This window comes from Trachypithecus francoisi, unplaced genomic scaffold (assembly GCF_009764315.1).
Source record: "Trachypithecus francoisi isolate TF-2019V2 unplaced genomic scaffold, Tfra_2.0 Lachesis_group4, whole genome shotgun sequence".
Lineage (NCBI taxonomy): Eukaryota > Metazoa > Chordata > Mammalia > Primates > Cercopithecidae > Trachypithecus > Trachypithecus francoisi.
The window spans coordinates 62,814,417-62,832,340 of NW_022681469.1; the positions used below are offsets into that span (position 1 = coordinate 62,814,417).

Here is a 17,924-nt window from a genome sequence, read left to right on the forward strand (position 1 = left end):
TAGATTTGTGGAAACAGAATAGTTATGTTTCTGAATATTTAATTTATGTAGAAGAAACCCAGATGATGTAGTTAGTGTTAAAAAAAACTTCTTAAAGGAATAATTTTAAAAATGTAAAGGTAACATGATGTAAAATTATGGACATGTATAAAGTAGATTAAAATGCATAACCTACATAATAAGTACAATTAATTGATTATAAACCAAAGAAAGCTGTCATACTTTTTGACTGGGATTCTATAATCCAATTCATAATTTTTAGTAGACATTGACTGGAAGACATTAATTTCATCAGCTGGAAAATCACAATTTACTATTTTCAAAGATAAACCTTAATTATTAGCCACTAATATTTAATCAATTTATATTTATTAAATTAAAATAATTTTAATTCAAGAGCAACCTCACAATGAACAAAAATAGCTACATTATAAAAATGATTTATTATTTACATTTCAAAATAGTCCATCCTTTGTTTTGTCAACTTTGGTTTTACCTGATGCAATTTTTAGTTCTATTCCTCTTCTTGAAAAGTTGAGAAATGTGTACAGAATATAAAATACCATAATAAGAAGAAAGAAACAAAGCTAGAAATAAATTTAAAAAGAGACAGTTTTTTTCCATCTTGCCAATCTCTTTGAATATAATTCTCATTTTGAAAGCCTGTGCAAGTGTTGTCAATATTTTAAATGCAAACAAATAACATTTTATAAGATATATTAAAAAAGAAAACCAAATCCAGGGACATTTACCTGTAATGGAACCAGTCTAACATCTCTGTAAAACACAATTACATCTAAGGTTCTGTCTATGGAAATTTTAGGCAGTTAGAAGTTAGGTGAATAATTCAAAAGAATCTAGATATTTGGAGTTATCATAACAAAACATCTGGTGCCGGGTTAAATTCTGTATTCTTAACCTGGTATCTAAGTGTAGTGCAGAGATACATAGCCTCACATTTGGTTAGTTTCTGAAAAATGAATTAAATTAAAACACACGACAGATCTTTTATTCTTATTGGGCTATATCTACATATCATAAAATGTGATAAAGCAAAAATTGCAGAGGTTTTGATAAGCTGGTTCTAAGAATTCGTATTTTAATATCTTTTCCAGATACTTGAAACATGTATTTACTCATTTCTTTCTCTTGAAACAGACTTCAAAAGTAAAGCATCAATTCTATTAAATTGAGCTAAATCTGCATAAAGGCAAACTCTTGTAACAAATAAAGTATATTTAGGACTTTATTATCTGAAGCTGGATCTTAGGTAATTTCAAGACATCTAATAATTTCAACCAAATTCTTTATTTTGCCTCTCAAAAGAGTTTTTATTGGTCTGCTCCTTTCCAAATATATCTCACATAGTTCTTCAAACACTTTACATGGAAGCCCTCTCAGCCCATTCACTCTGGCTCCCTTTGGTTTGGCTTTGTTCTTTCCAACTTTACTAAGCCCTCCTTTATCCCATCACTTTCTTGTGTCTAAATTAAAGTTATCTGTAAAGGCCTAGCTCAGAAATCACCTGCATTTTTCCTCATTTTCCCATTCAGAAGTGACCTGTCCTATGTCTGGACTCTTGTAGCACATACTCTGTCGTTATTGGAAGCAGAACCCATGTTTTCTCCTTGGTAACCTCCTTAAAAGCTTGTCCCTGAATCATGTTTGAACAACATTAATGAATAAATAATAATAATAATACATTAATACTTTAACCAAACAATCAAAACATCTGAATGATTTAGTAGATAATTTCACTTTTTAAATCAAGCTTTGTGTTTTATGCAAATCATAAATCTCTCATCAAGAGGCCACTTGCTGTGGAAGGATTTTTTTCTATGTTCTTTGTCAAAGAAACTTTAGGGAGTCATTTTTTTTTTTTTTTTAGCTTTTAAAATCAGAGGTAACTTTAATCTGTCATACTGTATAGAAAAAGGTGATCATTCAACTATATTTTTTAACCTCAATCTCTCAAAACACAGGTTTGATTGAAGGACATATTTAATGAGAATACACCAAACATTGGAGATTATAAGCTTATGAATTTCAAAAAGTTCGTAATAGATCACAAATATTACATATATATTTAAAATGAAAGTGACAAAAGAAAATAATATGTATAGTAACATTCTGTGGGAGCCAGCACTACTACAGACTCTGGAACTTGTTCTGATCGCATGTTTGTATGTAGATAGTTGGAGAGCTCTGGGTTATATTTAAGTGCAATAGATATCTGTTTTTTTAACTTATTGAAGGAAACAATATTTTAAACACACTAAAACTAAGTATAATCGTCCATAATTTTATAATTTCAAAATCAACAATTTAGAAATATTCTATCACTGCTTTAATCTTCCAACTCTCTTAATTACAGTTTCAAAAATCATGGACCTACTATGTGTGAATGTATTATGCACCTGTGTATTACACATGAAAAAAGTTTACATAAATATTGAGAGGCTTTTCTTAGTAGTAAGATACATCTTTGGGGCCATTTTTTATGAATTACATTTTTGTGCCTACTTTCTTTTTGAAATCCTAAGTGTATTATCAAGTACCAAGTACAGGAAAGAGTGGATGCTATAAATATATGATAGAATCAGCTCACTCATAGAAAGGTCCTGTGCCCTAAAAGAATAAATCTTAGAATGTTGAATCATTTTTGTAACTCAGTTATTAAGAGGGCATTTCAGGTAAACAAATGTTACCTTCTGTGATGCAATTCAATCTGTTTTAAATTATTCTTTGACCACTTTACTTTCTTTGGCTGTTAGATGGTTCGACATCATTGTGTTTTATTACTCCATTGTGGCTAACCTTAATTAAATCAGTAGTGTCTCTTTGACTGCACATCTGTCTTCAATTAGTTTGCTCTGTTGGCTTTTCCTCCCTCTACCATACAGTACTTAAATATGCAAAGCTATCACTGTACTTACCACATGATGGCAGCACTTTGCTCTGAGAGCACGGATCAAATTGTAGACTTCACTTTAACTACTTTTATATCACATCCAATTATCTGAAATTTGAAAGGCAAGGTCTCTGTCTGTCTCACTAAATTCCAAAAATTGAGTGTTTGGAATGTATATAGGTTGCTGTCTATGATGTTCCATTATTGGTCTTATATCTTTGGTCCAGCACAGAGCTATTTCCAAATATTCTGAGGAGTAATTTATTATGTAGGTTGCTTGTACTTTCCCAAATTACTTGGTTAATACAGTAGTAAATATCTTCATAGATACAGTCTCTAAAATTTTAAGATTAACTGAAATTAAAAGAAATCAATCAACATTTTTGTTTATTCCAATAGTTTAATGATGGAACGGAAATAACTACCTAGCAGTTTTAGAAATCATGTATTTGGGAATTTTTACTCCCTTTAGCTAGCTTTAATTTTGCTAGCATTTACTTCAGGGAGCTTTCTCCTCTCTCTTTCTTTGTTTCTCTCTGTCCATCCCTCTTTCCTTTCCTTCCTTCCCGCCTCCTCTCTCTGTCATCTACCTAGTGTTATTGCTATTACTGTTTTTGTTTTTGATATTTTTACTAAAGGGATTTTGCAGTTTTATCTCATATTTTAATTTTCTTTTGAACGTGGACCTTAAAATTTCAGGTTTTAAGTGTCATTTTGATCAGAATTATTTGGAATATTTTCCCTTGAATTATGTACAGTCACACTTTCTGTATGTTTTCTATTACAGTTCAGGGGTTCCAATTTAAGAAGAGATATTGCAACTTAAAAGTAATTTAGAAGTTTAATTTTTTTTCCAAATCTACTTCAGTATAATTATTATCTATTTGGGAAAATCTTAAGCAAACTGGACACTAGAAAAATGGGCTAGGTAGCTTCAACATAGCTATTTGTAGTTTTCACACACCACCAAATTGTAAGTTTTCACAAATACAGGTGTTCAAACTCTGGTATCTCTATCAGTCATTTGTAAGTCATTAGGTATGGAAGTTAAAGGAAGGATGTCATTGAAAATTTCTTTTTTAAATGACAAATTATTAAATGACTATTATATCAGTCATTACAGGTATATTTTATATGTATATGTAAACAATATATCTATTATAAAGGTATTACAAGTCATGAGAAATGGAATGTTGCAGTCTTTTTTCTTATAAAAATAAAAATATTTCTCTTAAGATATTTCATATTCACGTAGTGGCTCCTTTTAGAGGAGAAGATGAAGACATGTTGCCTCCATTTGCTGTGTTCCAGAAAGATGGCAAAGCTCTTATATTCACAGTTTTCTCTCTCCATACACATTGGCCTTATGACTGAATTCTTAATGACATTTTAGTGAACAATTTAGTTTGTTTATAATGATTCATTATAGATAATAAGATCAATGATCACTTCAGGAAACAAAAGTAATCATATAAAACAATGTAACAAATGAAAGTGAAGTTAGCTTAACTAATAACATGGCATAGAGGAATTTTTTCTTACGTAAAAAAATACATGCTGGCTCTGTATACTATAATCCTTGCTTTTAAAAGGAAATCATAATGTTGCCTTTTAAGTAGGTCTGCCTTTTTTGAGGTGTTTTTAGTTTAGAAGTGATTTTGGAAGAAACCACTTAAAATATAGTTTACATGAGAATTAAAATTTTATAGTAAATAATGAAAGAAAGTTTGACTAAGACATTATCATATATGAAAATTAAGAAAGTAAATTCATTTGGTCTTTTAATAAATTTAGGCCGTAATTCCAGTTATGTTCAAATAAATAGAATGAAAAAAGAATGTATCCAGTGCCAAGTTCTGCTTTGGTGCTAAAAAATGCAAATAAAATAATGATCTTTATCTTCAAAAGATTAATAGCTTGGGGAATCATATGTGAAAGAAAAAATATTCAATTTTGAGGTACATCAAATTTTCATGGGCAATTTTTAATTTTTTAATCTTCCTTTTATTCTCTTTTGAAGCAGAGGCATTTTCTTTCTTGCTGTTTGTTTGCAGTACACTTGCATTAGGCTGTCAGGCAGGTATTTCCAACTGACAATTGGAGGAAAAAAAAAAAAGCTCAAGCAGGAATAAAGACTACTGTAAAACATGCAGGTTTGTTTGAGTAAAAAGTCATTCTAAAAATAGTCATTTTGAAAAAAGTTCTTACATAATCCTGAAACTGTGAGAACTTACATCACGTCTGCTTAGATAACAAGAATGCTGTCCTTAAATCGAATCCGAATATTTTGAAAATTCATTAAATTCTGCCCAAATGAAAAAGGTTGAGCACATTTCCAGTTTGTTTTCATATTATTCCAATTTGGTCAATGGCCACGAAGTAAAGAGGAAGTTTGGACAGTTATTTGATAAATGCATGTCTGGTCTCATGAGACCTAACCTCTCTAGTTAATGTCATTAATCTTTCTCCAAATAGATTATATTAATCTATTAATCTATAACAATCATTTCATTAATCTTTCTCCAAATAGATCCTTAAAAAATACTTTGTCTACATATAGATGGTTATATTGCAGTGGACTGTACAGATTATGACAGAACCAGAGGCAGAACAAATAAATTATAATTCATTCTATTTTCCAGATTTTTTAAACATGATGATGTTTGGTTGCACATAAATGTAAATCAATGACCAATTGCATTTTTATTTTTCCATCTCAGTTGAAGATAGACAAAACTCACTTTTCTTACTCTTCATAATTTTTTCCAGATATCTTTAAATTGATTATTCAATAAATATTACTAGCATAGAGATTCATGAAGACAGTAATTTTTGTCTATTTTGTTTGCTGTAGTATCACCAACACCTTGAAGAGGTTCTGTGATATTATTTGCACTAAAATTAATATCAGCAAATGTATGTAAAAATGATGACCTAGTAAAAGTAATTCAGATCATATTTTTCATAAATGATAAACACGTTTGCAAATATCCTTTTAGCATTAAATACTTTGAAACTCACCAAATTATATACTTAAAATTAAGGATCAAGTATTTGGTAAGAAACTTTCCATTTTTCCTCAAATTTGAAAGAAAGTGATCATTTTCAGTGTTTCTGTTGTTATGCCAATACAATTAATTACCACTATATGGGATCAGTAATGTAGATAATGGAAGATAAAATCAATTGATAATTTATAAACAACTGTTTTTCTATAAATGTTACTTTCAAAATAAGAACAAAAAATTTTATTCTATCTTTATAACACTTCTGTCACTCTACTTTAGCTTGGAAGTGGCTTGATTAAAGCTGATAGGCAACTTACCAAATTTCAAAAGAAAAAAGTAATAATTATGGATGTATAAATATAATATATGTCATTCCCAATAAATTAAAAAAATCCTATATAAATTAAAAATGTCATTTGTCAATCTTAATAATTATAAATTAACATCAAATGAGAAAGGAAAGAAGGGGTTCTGAAATGCAATAGGAGAGATATATAAGATATAGAAAATTTAGAGACAAACATGATAAACATGTTTTGGAAGAAGTCCTTGGTTATTCAGTCTTTGACTATTGTAAAAATTATGATTGTGCATAAGTCTAAGTCAGTGGCTTTTAAATATTTTTAAGCTTAAATATATTTAAACACTTTAATATAGTTTAATTTATAATAATTTATAAATTATAATTTAATATAGTTAAATATTTAAGCTGGACAACAAGCTTAAATATTTTGATCTTATCTTAGAACTTATTTAATAATCCAAAGAACTTTGTTTTATGTAGGTTATATGTACTGATATTATCATATTCAAAGTAAATAAAACATTAAAACAAAAAATAGTCAAGCACATATTCCATTAGTCATCAAAGCAATGATATTATGACACCTTATGTAGCTGGAAAACTCCACTGTACACTTGAGAAAAAAAATGACAGCAAAAAAGCAAATAATATGTTAATCTTAAGAATATTTTGACCTTGCAGACCCCTGAAAGGGTTTCTGGGACACCCCCGCCCCCACCAGGAATCAGTGGACACACTGTGAGAATTACTGGTCAAGACCCACACTCATGGAAATGAAGTACTGTCCAAAATGAGAAGAAACTGATTAGCATCAGTTTCTTTGACAGTCATCGTAACAATTACATATGTCAAGATCATTTTATCATGCTATTTATTTTTAATTTTGTGTTTTGTACTGAAAAAATATCAAGTTTTCAGCTTTCTTGAAAAGATTCATTATTGATATTAGCATTCATTATAATGGTCTCTAATCTTCTTAGGAACTGTTTCACTCAGAATTTCACAACTCTAGAAATATATGGCATGAATTAAAAATATATTATATCATAAAAACTTGCCTGTTCTACCTTTGGTTAAAAACAAACAAAATAAGAAAATAACTATTTTATGGTGCACAGAAACTCAGAGTAAATAATGATAATTGGCAGGCATAAAATAATGCAAATTCTTCCATAAAGAGGTTTTCTGTTCACAAAGTCTCTTTAATGTTTTTGTACATTAATAATAGTTGGATGGAAGCAAAATGGTGATTCAACAGTTATTGACTTTATTAAATGTCACTGGCAATGAGGATGCTTTAAAACAAAAACTACATAATAGGCCTATATAGAAAGACATTTGAATTAGGTAGTTGTAAAAATATGTTTTCTATATATCTCTATATTCCAAGTTCTTTTTATAAAAAGAATCAGATAAAAATACAGTGTGATCTATAGAACTTGAAATACATGCCTTTGAATTTGAAATGTTTTAAAGAGGAAAAGTGAATTTTGCTATGTTCTTTTTAAGAACAATAAGGTAGAAATTATATTTCACTGTCTTTCTTACACATTTGGAAATAGAAACCTGTGATCCTGACTTTTACCAAACATTTCTTCTGAAAAATTTTTCTGGCTTGTTTGAGTTGTGGTAATAGGTTGGTGCAAAAGTGACTGCGGGTTTTGCCATTACTTTCAATGGTAAAAACCACAATTACTTTTTGCACCAACCTAATATTATTTTGATTAATCTGTTCAAATTATAATTAACAAATTGCATTTTTCAGTGTCTAAAACACATTAAAATATAAAATGGTGGCTATATCTATGTCATTCCTGTTCAAACATCTACCAAACTCAACGCCCCAATCAAAATTCTGTATTTCTGATATAATTTGGTTTCATTTGAAAATCCATGTTTTTGGCTTTTTAATGATTCCTTATATATTAACATGTACATCACAGTAGTAAAAAAGAAAAATAATGTTTTCATGGTCTTGTTCAGTATACATGAAGATTCCTTTCATCTTACCCCATACCCACGTTTCTTCCCCCAGATCATGTTGCACAATGGAGAATGGGTGAAATATTATGGTTTACATAATGTATGTAATACATGTGGATGAAAAGTGGAAAAATAACCAAGCATTTCATGGATAGTTAGATATCTGGATTTGGGGACTATTATTAAGTTGACAATTAGTGTCTTTGGCATTCCTCCACCTCTCCTTGGGCAGCATATCCCTGGTTCCATGATCCTCCTATCCAAGTGAGAAAGTTGCCTGCCCCATGCTCTTATTGTACTCTGACTGCCCCCCACTGTGTCTCCATTGGCATTCTCATTTCCCTCCCCCATCAGCATTTACTTGCCTGTCTTATTTCCACAGGTCCTGCTTCCTGGTTGTAATCTGATCAACTAACTTTTTGAAAATAATTGCATTATAAAAACTAGGCTTTATGGATATTATTTTTAAAGACATGTCATAAATAATATTTAAGAAATCTCGGTATGGTAAAATTTAGGCCTTTCTCTTCTTCTTAGATCATGTATTAATAGTCCCATCCTCATTATTTAGGCCCATAGCTAGACCATATGACTAAGGCATAACAATTTTGAAGCCAAGTTTGGTGTTTAGATGGGCCAGTTTGTCTTACTTTTCATGTCAGATGAAATGAACATATAAATCCCCATTGTGGACCAGACCAAAGTATGCAGATGGCTCGGTGCAGATCCATGGCTACTACTGGAAAAGAACAGAAGTACCCATTGATGGTAGGCCAGTGAATTCATCTTCAGGAATGAAGGTCCATAAACAAGAGATAGTGTGATATGGTCAGAGTTCTACATTTACTGTCTGATTCTGTATGTATGGCAGAGGTATTTCTAGCAATAAATTTAAATGACTATAGAAATATTTGAAAATGCATAGTCAATCATTCCAAGAAAATGTAGAATCTCTCAAAACCAAAACTTTAGAAGAGCATTTTGATTTTCAGACAACAAAATGAAATTCTTATCACCAGATAAACAGGTATAGAAATCTGAAAGCTGAAATTGTCCAAATTGATTCTCTTAGATTTTGTTGGATGTTTGCTATGCGCATGTCATTACAGTTTGAATTTTCTTTTTGTATTAAACTGCTCAAGGTTTAAACAATTTTTTTTGCACAAACACATGGAAATGAGGAATGTAAAATTTGTTTTTATTAATCTTGTACATACAATGTTAAAGAAGACTTCACCTCCAAATGAAACTGATTTCTCTTATGCTTTTTCCTTTATTTTTCTTATGGACCTGTCCTTTACAGAAACAGGGAAGGCTAAAATCCTTCTGACCAGAAGTGATCATCTATTTCTGGTCAAAAGAAAATGGGGTGCTAATCAGCTACTATCATTTGTAACCAACAATTCCCTCCACTCCCAGTCCCACCCGCTCCCGAACCCATCCACCCACTACCACTTGCCCAAGGCAGAAGCTCCCACGGTGATGGCTTAGTTAGAGTGCACCAAGGCAACACATGGATATGAAACTCTTCTTTGACAGGTGCCGCAAATGAGCTTTATTGAAAGTGGAGTTTCCAGTAGTGGTCTGTGGAAGTAGCATCAGGCTTTTCTCCTACAATTCGGCCACATCAAGGAACTCGAAATCATATTTCCTTGCATGACTTATCTAATGATTTATTTTCTCACCTAATCTCTCCAACCTGTCCCAATGGTTCTTGTTTTATTCACCAGGGTAGAGGGATGTTTCTCCTCATCCTGTATTGCCTATTTCTAAATTTAAAACTCATACCTAAAATCTTAGTATCAAACAAAAATAGCTCAGGTTTTCCCAACTGTACTTAAATTTAATATATTGGGTTTCAACTAAATAAATCTCCAAGGTTTTAGGAATGCTTCAACTTGTTTTGGTCTTGATATAGTTTTCAAACAAACCAACAAATAAAAAATCTTCTGAAATAGCAAGGCTTGTGTTCAACCAAACTAGCTAGCATGGGGAAAACAACAACAACAACCGAAAACGTTTCCAGAGGTTTTTTAACTACGGAAAGTTGTTTAGGCATCAGGATGGTTTTGCACAATCTGTCTATACTTTCCCATCAGGTGTTTTAGTATGAAACTAAACCCCAGGGGGAAAGAAAAAATTCCTTTTGACTTACTCCATAATTCTTGTTTGACCCGTATTTTATGCTAGCTCAAGCAGAAATCTGCTGAGAACCTTACAAAAAATCTTTGAAAAGCTCTTTAGGGACAATTTTGTCACTCTTGATAGAAATGCCTACAGATGGACCCACAGCCTTTTCTAATGGAGTCACAAACATTGCCTAATGCCTCACTGGGCTTGCACAGTGGGAAGGCTTCCTTTTGCTGGGTTAAATCAACAACCTTTAGAAAGGAGGACCATGTAGATAGAGAGTATTAATTGAATTCTGCCATCATTTCTAGCTACCGCTAATTATTTGTAAGAACTTGAGAGAGAAGTCATAAATAAGTAAGTGACTGTTCTTATTAAAATTAGGAGACTTTGATTTTAAAGGAGACAATGTATTCAAAAATTGTAACTTGAAAAGTCACAAGACAATGTTATATCTGTCAGTTCTGAAAATTTCTAGCTGTGTGTTCTTATACCAGCCAGCCTACCCCTCTGACTCTCTGATTGCTCACCCATAAAAAAACAAGTATAAGAATATTGAAATGACTATCTCATCCACTTAATGTGATAAAATGAGAAATGGATGACAAAACGCTCTGTACAACATGAAGAACTATTCAAATGCAGAGTATTATTTTCAGAATGCAGATGGGATTATATGAACTCCATTGTGAGGTTTGAAATGGGACACTTTTATCCCAACACTTACGATTATTATTAATACTTCTGCAGTTAGTGAACAGGAACTTGCAGGTTCTTTTTATATGTTTATATCTCTGCCTAGTTTTTCTCTCTGCACTTTAAAGAAATTATATTGCATTTTATACAAATTTAACACTACAGTATGTTTGCTATGAAGTGTCTGGAAATATACATGGATCAATTATATTGGTACATTTATAATAGCAGAAAAATTATACTTTAGAAAATAAGGCTTTTTATTTATCATCTATTAGAACAAAATTAAACATGAAAGCATGCTGTGTTATCTAGTTTTCCTTTTGATTATGATTTTAATAAAGAGTGACTTCTAAGTCAATCACAAGACTAAATGTATGAGAATATCTATTAGAGCACTATTCAAAAAAAGGGATTAAAACACTTTAATATAAATTTTAAGGACTACGTCTAGGAAGAAAATCATATAAAATGTTATGCAGAAACACTTAAGTCACAATAATTCAAAATAAGGTGTGAAATAAGGGAAGTGTTTGACTACTGTGGCAGTTATAATTAAAAGAATATTTCAAGTAAAAACGTGAATAACATGAAGAAATCAAGTGAACTTATTTGATGGAAGAAAAGGTGAGAGGTGGAATTTTAAAAATGAAAGTTTTAGTAACGCTAACAAGAAAAAAGAAATTGTGCTTTGGTGATAATCTATAAACTGGGCTGAGTAACACATATTCAGAATTATCCTAATGTTTAAGCTGATTGTTTCCTTAATTACCTAATTTAGGAAACACCTCAGTGGTTTACCTCTGTAATGCGACATATGTCTTACATTGCCACCACATATATAGTTAATTGGGAGAAGGACATATGAAATGTTTTTAATTTTATGAGAATAAAAAGAATGCAACAGGAAAGTATAAGGCTTGATTTTAATTTTGTGCCAAATATAGACTCATAAAATCAAATATTTTAGGGCTGAGAAGTACTCAAGGGGACAAATACTACTATCCTATTTTTTAAAAAAATTATTTTAATATGTGCTTTTGAATTAAAATTGAAGATAATTGTATAATCACCCTAGCTTCATTCCTTGTCACTGGCAGTGGCACTCTTTCTTGGGGGAAAATTCTAGAAATGTTGGGTTTAGGTTACAGATGGGTGTACATGTGCTTTCCTTTCTGAACACAGCTATGAGTTCAAGGTTAGCCAGTTCTCCAAAGCAATGGAATTTACCTTCCTCTATCCAGGAACCTGAGAAGATTGCAAAGTAGATCAGACGTGGGAGAGAGAAATAGCAGAAGTGTTGCCTAGGGTAGCCCAATCCCATTATTTATTTACATTTTAATGTAATCTCTGATGCTTTTATTTGGTGACAATTTTCCATCTATCTTATAGTGTTTCCAAGATGGAACTTTGTCCTGCTCTCAAATGTCCAATCATTACAGCTGTCACTAGCAATGAAACAGTAATTAAAATCTACTGCAACGAAATCAAATGAGAAAACAAAACTGACACATTCATTTTAAGCTGCATCATATAACAATGGCTCAGAACCCAGTAGTTTATGAATGAAATAAAGATACTTTATTTATTACACAGGCACTTGGAGATTCACATGCCCAACACATCTGATACACTTAACAACTATGGAAACACGAGTGGAAAATGTCTGTTTGTAGGATCAAGAGAGAACTTTCACCATGTAAAGGTAAATGAGTGCATTAACAATTTTTCCTTTACTTTCCTCTAAGAATTTTCAAAATCCACTAAATTTTTAAAAGTTACACTTGAAATAATAGGCAACAAAAACTGATCCACATTCCAACTGGTAGGCTAACTTGAACTGTGAGCAATTTAAACTTTTATCACAATGAAACATATTTATAGTCATGCTTGAACAGATTAGGTTAGTAGCATGCATTCCATTCTGCAATATGAATATTGTTAATCTATTTCCCAACAAAAGTCAAAAGATGCCCAGTGCATAGAAAAATACAAATCACTGTAGTCAATATATTACGGGACTGGTCTTGGGACTTACATGGTGATGATGAAGTCCTGAAATGCCATGCCCACAAAAGCACATTAAAAAGTGGATAAACATATTTTATCAGACAATCTCTAAAAATTAAAGAGGAGAGCTTTAAATTTGGGGGATGTTCTTGCTGTGTGCTTTGAACAGGGCCTTTCTGCTCACCTCCTTCTGGCTTGACTGGTCCATCAGACATCACCTTCCTGAGGGCTAGCTGGCTTTGGTCTTGGTTGCCATTGGCTGGTGGAGGCAGATTATCAGACTGAGTTCTTTGAATGGGGAGGACTCCTGCTATGCTGTGTCTGTGCTGCTTCCTGGCATGATTAGACTGACCGCTTTTATGTGCTGCTGTGGCAGTGTGGGTGAAATGGAAACCCAGAGTATGTATCCTCAGATGGAACCAGCTTAAATGCTATTCATGCAAACAGAAGTGCTCTTTTGCTCTATTTAAATAAGTTGTGTTTTCAAATGCCAAAATGACACCACATGCACAGCACTAAAGGGGTTTAAAACTGGCTGTTTCTTTGGAAATGATGACTAGGGAGATGGAGAGAACAACGATCTATCTCCATTGCCTGGCTAATGCCTTTTAGAAGTAACAGGGCACCTACATTTGTGAAATATTTGCACTTATTTTTATATAATTATATCAGTTGACTAAATTTTCACAAATGAAATGAAAATACAGCAGTTAAGATAGGTCAACTGTTACACTTTGATTGCCTTATAGCTACCAGATATAGTACATTTTGATTTCCAATGGTTAGAAAAAAAATCTGTAAAATCTGTCATCGCATACAAAGTGTGATCCAACAGAATGGACCCAATTGTGCTCCTCAATGAGGTTGCATTGCCTCATGACATATGCTTACACGTATATTAATTTAACGTAGTTTTTTGAGAATATAAGAAATAAGATTTTCTTCACAGATTTTTCAAGACTACAAATTTTTGCACATGGAAAGTTACCATATTTCACAAGCATAATTTATTAGTGTTTTAAAGCACTGTCTTGAAATGGCTTTTCCTCCAAGGTTCTAGAAGTTGACTGTTGGTTGCATTATCTTCTGCCTAGACTTTTTGAGTATTTTCAGACACAAGAATCTAATTGCAAATCTGCTCTAAATACTTATGTGTGTGCACTTTTTTATTGTTTGGTATAAGGTCTGAAAAACTGGCAGCCACTTGTGCTTATAATTTCTGCATTCTAAAAGATATTTAAGCGCAAACAAAAAGGACACACAACATTGCTTTGCCTCCAAACATCACAGACACTGTATCAAATGCTATAAGCCAGGTTGGATGGATGGTGTAAACGAAGGAGAAACAGCCAGTTTTATTTCAGTCCATGTAAATAAAAAAAATCTAAATAAGAAAGAGCATATTAATGTATTGATATCGTTCTTACACAGACGAAGGGACAGAGAACAGGGTGAGCAGAGGATGTTGAAAACTGAAAGCAAACAGGAAAGGACAGCAGGAAAGAAAGGCAACAGATGAACATTAAGCTGCCATGCTGAGGAATTTATTTGCGTCTTTTACTTGGTTGAATGCGGAGTTGTTGCACGGCAGCTTCGGCAGCAGCTATGGCAGCCCCTGCATCTTCCAGGTGGGTCTGAGTGACGCTGGTTTTGCTTTGACTGCGAGATGGTCCATGAGAACGGAGATGGCCTTCTGATGATGATTTTGAGCTACCAGGACTACTATGGGATTTCTCAATGGTGGGAACCTGCATGTCTGGTCACAAAAGGGTAAAACATGAGTTAAAGTTGTTCCAGCACTCCTCCTGTCAAGCTTAGTCTACACATAATTTGAAACTGTCTAAAATTTATGTTAATTCTGGGTCTTATATGACTCATTTATGCAACTGGTCCTCATAGAGAACTGTGATTAAACATCTAGGAAACAATTTGGGGGAGGAAAGGCAAAAGGACGATAGCAATGAGAAGAGATAACATTGAAAAAAGAAATACATTCTGACTAGCTTCTAGTAATAAATATGTTAACTTTTAGTTTCATCAAGCACCTCTGCTAATTCCAGTAGAGGTCAGGTAGGAGATGGTACACAGGAGGAGTTTTAAGTAAAAACAGGATGAAGGATGTGAGTCACTAGGACATATTAAATGTGGAGATTGTAGAATCATGCCTCAAACCATTGTAGAGAATGTATGGATCACATATTTTCTAAGGCAGTCATACAGAGAGATCTTTATACTAATGATCTTGCAGAATGTTAAGCAAGATAGAGTTGAGATGGCTAAGTAGAACCCATAAATGGTCTATAAAACTCATTAATAAATAATCTACGGCACTCGTAGTCAGTGGTTTATGATACCAACTCAGTGGCCTACTGGACATGGACTCACTTTCTCATCTCCTAGAACACTTGCATTTATGATTCAGAGATTCACAAAGTCCCATGTACAAAGAACCACTTTTCAATTTGATGGACTTTCCTAGAAAAGGTGACAAGGAAGTAATACTCAAGTCCAATATAAAAATTATATTTAATACTTATAAATAGTTCAGTATATGTAGGTAAGGTACCACACGTTTTATCCCACAGAGGCAGTAACTCAGTTTATGATGAGGATTAATGTGTTGTAGGACAGCTGGTAATGAACCTCTCAAAGGAAAAGCTCATTTGAATGAGAGTGCTGTGCATATTTGCATATTGTCAAACCCAATGTATTATTTAAAAATAATTTTTTAAAATTTATTTTTTATTGTTTTATTATTATTTGTTATTATTAAATAACAATTTATTGTTATTTAAAAAATAATGATAATTATTAAAACATTAGCTTGAGTTCAACATTTAGGAAGGACTTAAGTAAATTTCAGCATACCAATTGTTTTGATGACAAGGGAAAATATTCTTTGTATGATAAATAAAAAGTAGCATGCAAAATTATATTTATTGGGCAAGACAATATTTATGGACAACCAGAGATTCAACAAGTAGAAGGATTATACCTTAATGGTAATGATTATGTCTAGTCAATGAACCAGTAGGAATTTTTATATTATCTTTATGAAATACCCAAATGCATTTTCTGAAATCATGTTATCATGGATTTTGAGGTGGAATAGACCAAACAGCTCATATAGTCCAACCTCCTCCATTTTACATGTTGGAAAATGGACAGTTAGAGAAGTGAAGATTACAAAGTCCTACACCTAAGTATGGGTGATGATCTGAGAATAAAGCCCATTTCTCCTGACTCCATATCCATCACTCTTTGCATGACATTATATTAAGTATTTTCCAGTCATGTCTAGTCTATTAATACATGTTAAATGTACAAGCATTCACACTAAGAAGATACAGACTGAACAAATAGACACAAAGCTTTATCTGCTTAAAAAATATTTCCTACCCTTTGATGGGTCAGGGAAAATACCATGGCTTCTGCTTTTGATAACAGATGGCTTTGGGGACTGCTGGCTGCTCTGACTGGAATGTGACTTGCCATGATCAATGCTTTCAGTCTGTTCTTTGAGAGGATACCACCTTGGAGTGTTATCGAGGTGAGATGTGCTAGATAAATCAATCAATACCTGAAAAAAAGTGTAACAAATCAATGAAATTTAGGGACTAAAGTATGATTAATTCATTACTTTTTCTATGTTCTAAAATTTATTAAAGGATATAAACCAAGGAATACAGTACAACTTTTGAGGATGATGATTCTTTCTTCTTCATTTTTCTTCACCAATGATACTGGAAACAATGTCTTTTACATACTAGATGCTTAATAAATGTTTGCTTGAACTGAACTGTATAAAATTTTTGACTATTAAATAAATTATTTGGATATGATGTTAAAAAGGGTCACAAGTCAATCTGTTCATAAAACTTCTTTTTGTTGTAAGAACTCATTTTAATCTTAATGGTGAAACCCCGTTTCTGCTAAAACTACAAAAAAAAAAAAAAAAATTAGCCAAGCTGGTGCCTGTAGTCCCAGCTACAAGAGAGGCTGAGGCAGGACAATGGCGTGAACCCGGGAGGTGGAGCTTGCAGTGAGCTGAGATCACGCCACCACACTCCAGCCCAGGCGACAGAGCGAGACTCTGTCTCAAAAAAGAAAAAAAAAAAAAAAAAAGAAATCATAACCCATTCTAATCTTAAACTGGACTAGCAACCTTGAAAAATGTTTGATTTTAGTCACAAAAGGGACAAACTGGAAAAGAATGAGCAAGTTGCAATTATAAATTTATTTATTTTATTTTAAAACACACTTTAGTTCACATTTGAAATAGGGATATGACTAACACATTTTGTTGTGGTTTGATTGGCAACTTTTTTTTTCTTAGTACATTGGTGCATTTTGCAGTTGCTGACATCTTAGATATGATGAGTTAAAAAGAAATGAAAACCAGACCAATGGATATATGCTTTAGGCTCATGTAAACATAAGACCATAAATTAGAAGGACTTCAATAAGTCACTTTTTTGAGACATAAAGTCAGACATAATACTAATCTAGAGTACTCCTGCCTAAGATCAAGATTAGTCCAAGTGGCTAGAGCTGGATGGAGCTGGAAGGTAAGGGTCAAATGCTCTGGTTTTGGTGAAAAGAGAGGTGCAAAGTCTTAACAACCAAACAAGGCCTCATTATCACCTTGATTACACAACTGTTTTATATAATCTCTATCAAAAGGATATCATATTGGTAGGTTTTGGAGATTATTTTTAATATTCATTCATAACTTCTACCCTAAGCAGAACACTAAACAATGTGTATGTGTGTATATATATTATATATACTATATATAATATGTATAGTATATATACATTGTATATATGTGTACATAAACATATATACACTGTATACATATAATTGTATACTGTATAGTATA

General features: G+C 32.4%; 1 protein-coding gene across 1 annotated transcript in view; it reads right to left on the reverse strand.

Annotated features, from left to right (window-relative positions):
* PCLO (piccolo presynaptic cytomatrix protein) overlaps nucleotides 1-17,924 on the reverse strand; it is a 412,169-nt gene that overhangs the window by 56,196 nt on the left and 338,049 nt on the right. Inside the window, exons 19-20 of the mRNA XM_033192933.1 lie at nucleotides 16,442-16,622; nucleotides 14,604-14,798 (exon numbers count right to left, since the gene is read on the reverse strand). Of these exons, the coding sequence (XP_033048824.1) occupies nucleotides 14,604-14,798; nucleotides 16,442-16,622 (376 nt within the window). The remainder of the gene's footprint in view (nucleotides 1-14,603; nucleotides 14,799-16,441; nucleotides 16,623-17,924) is intronic.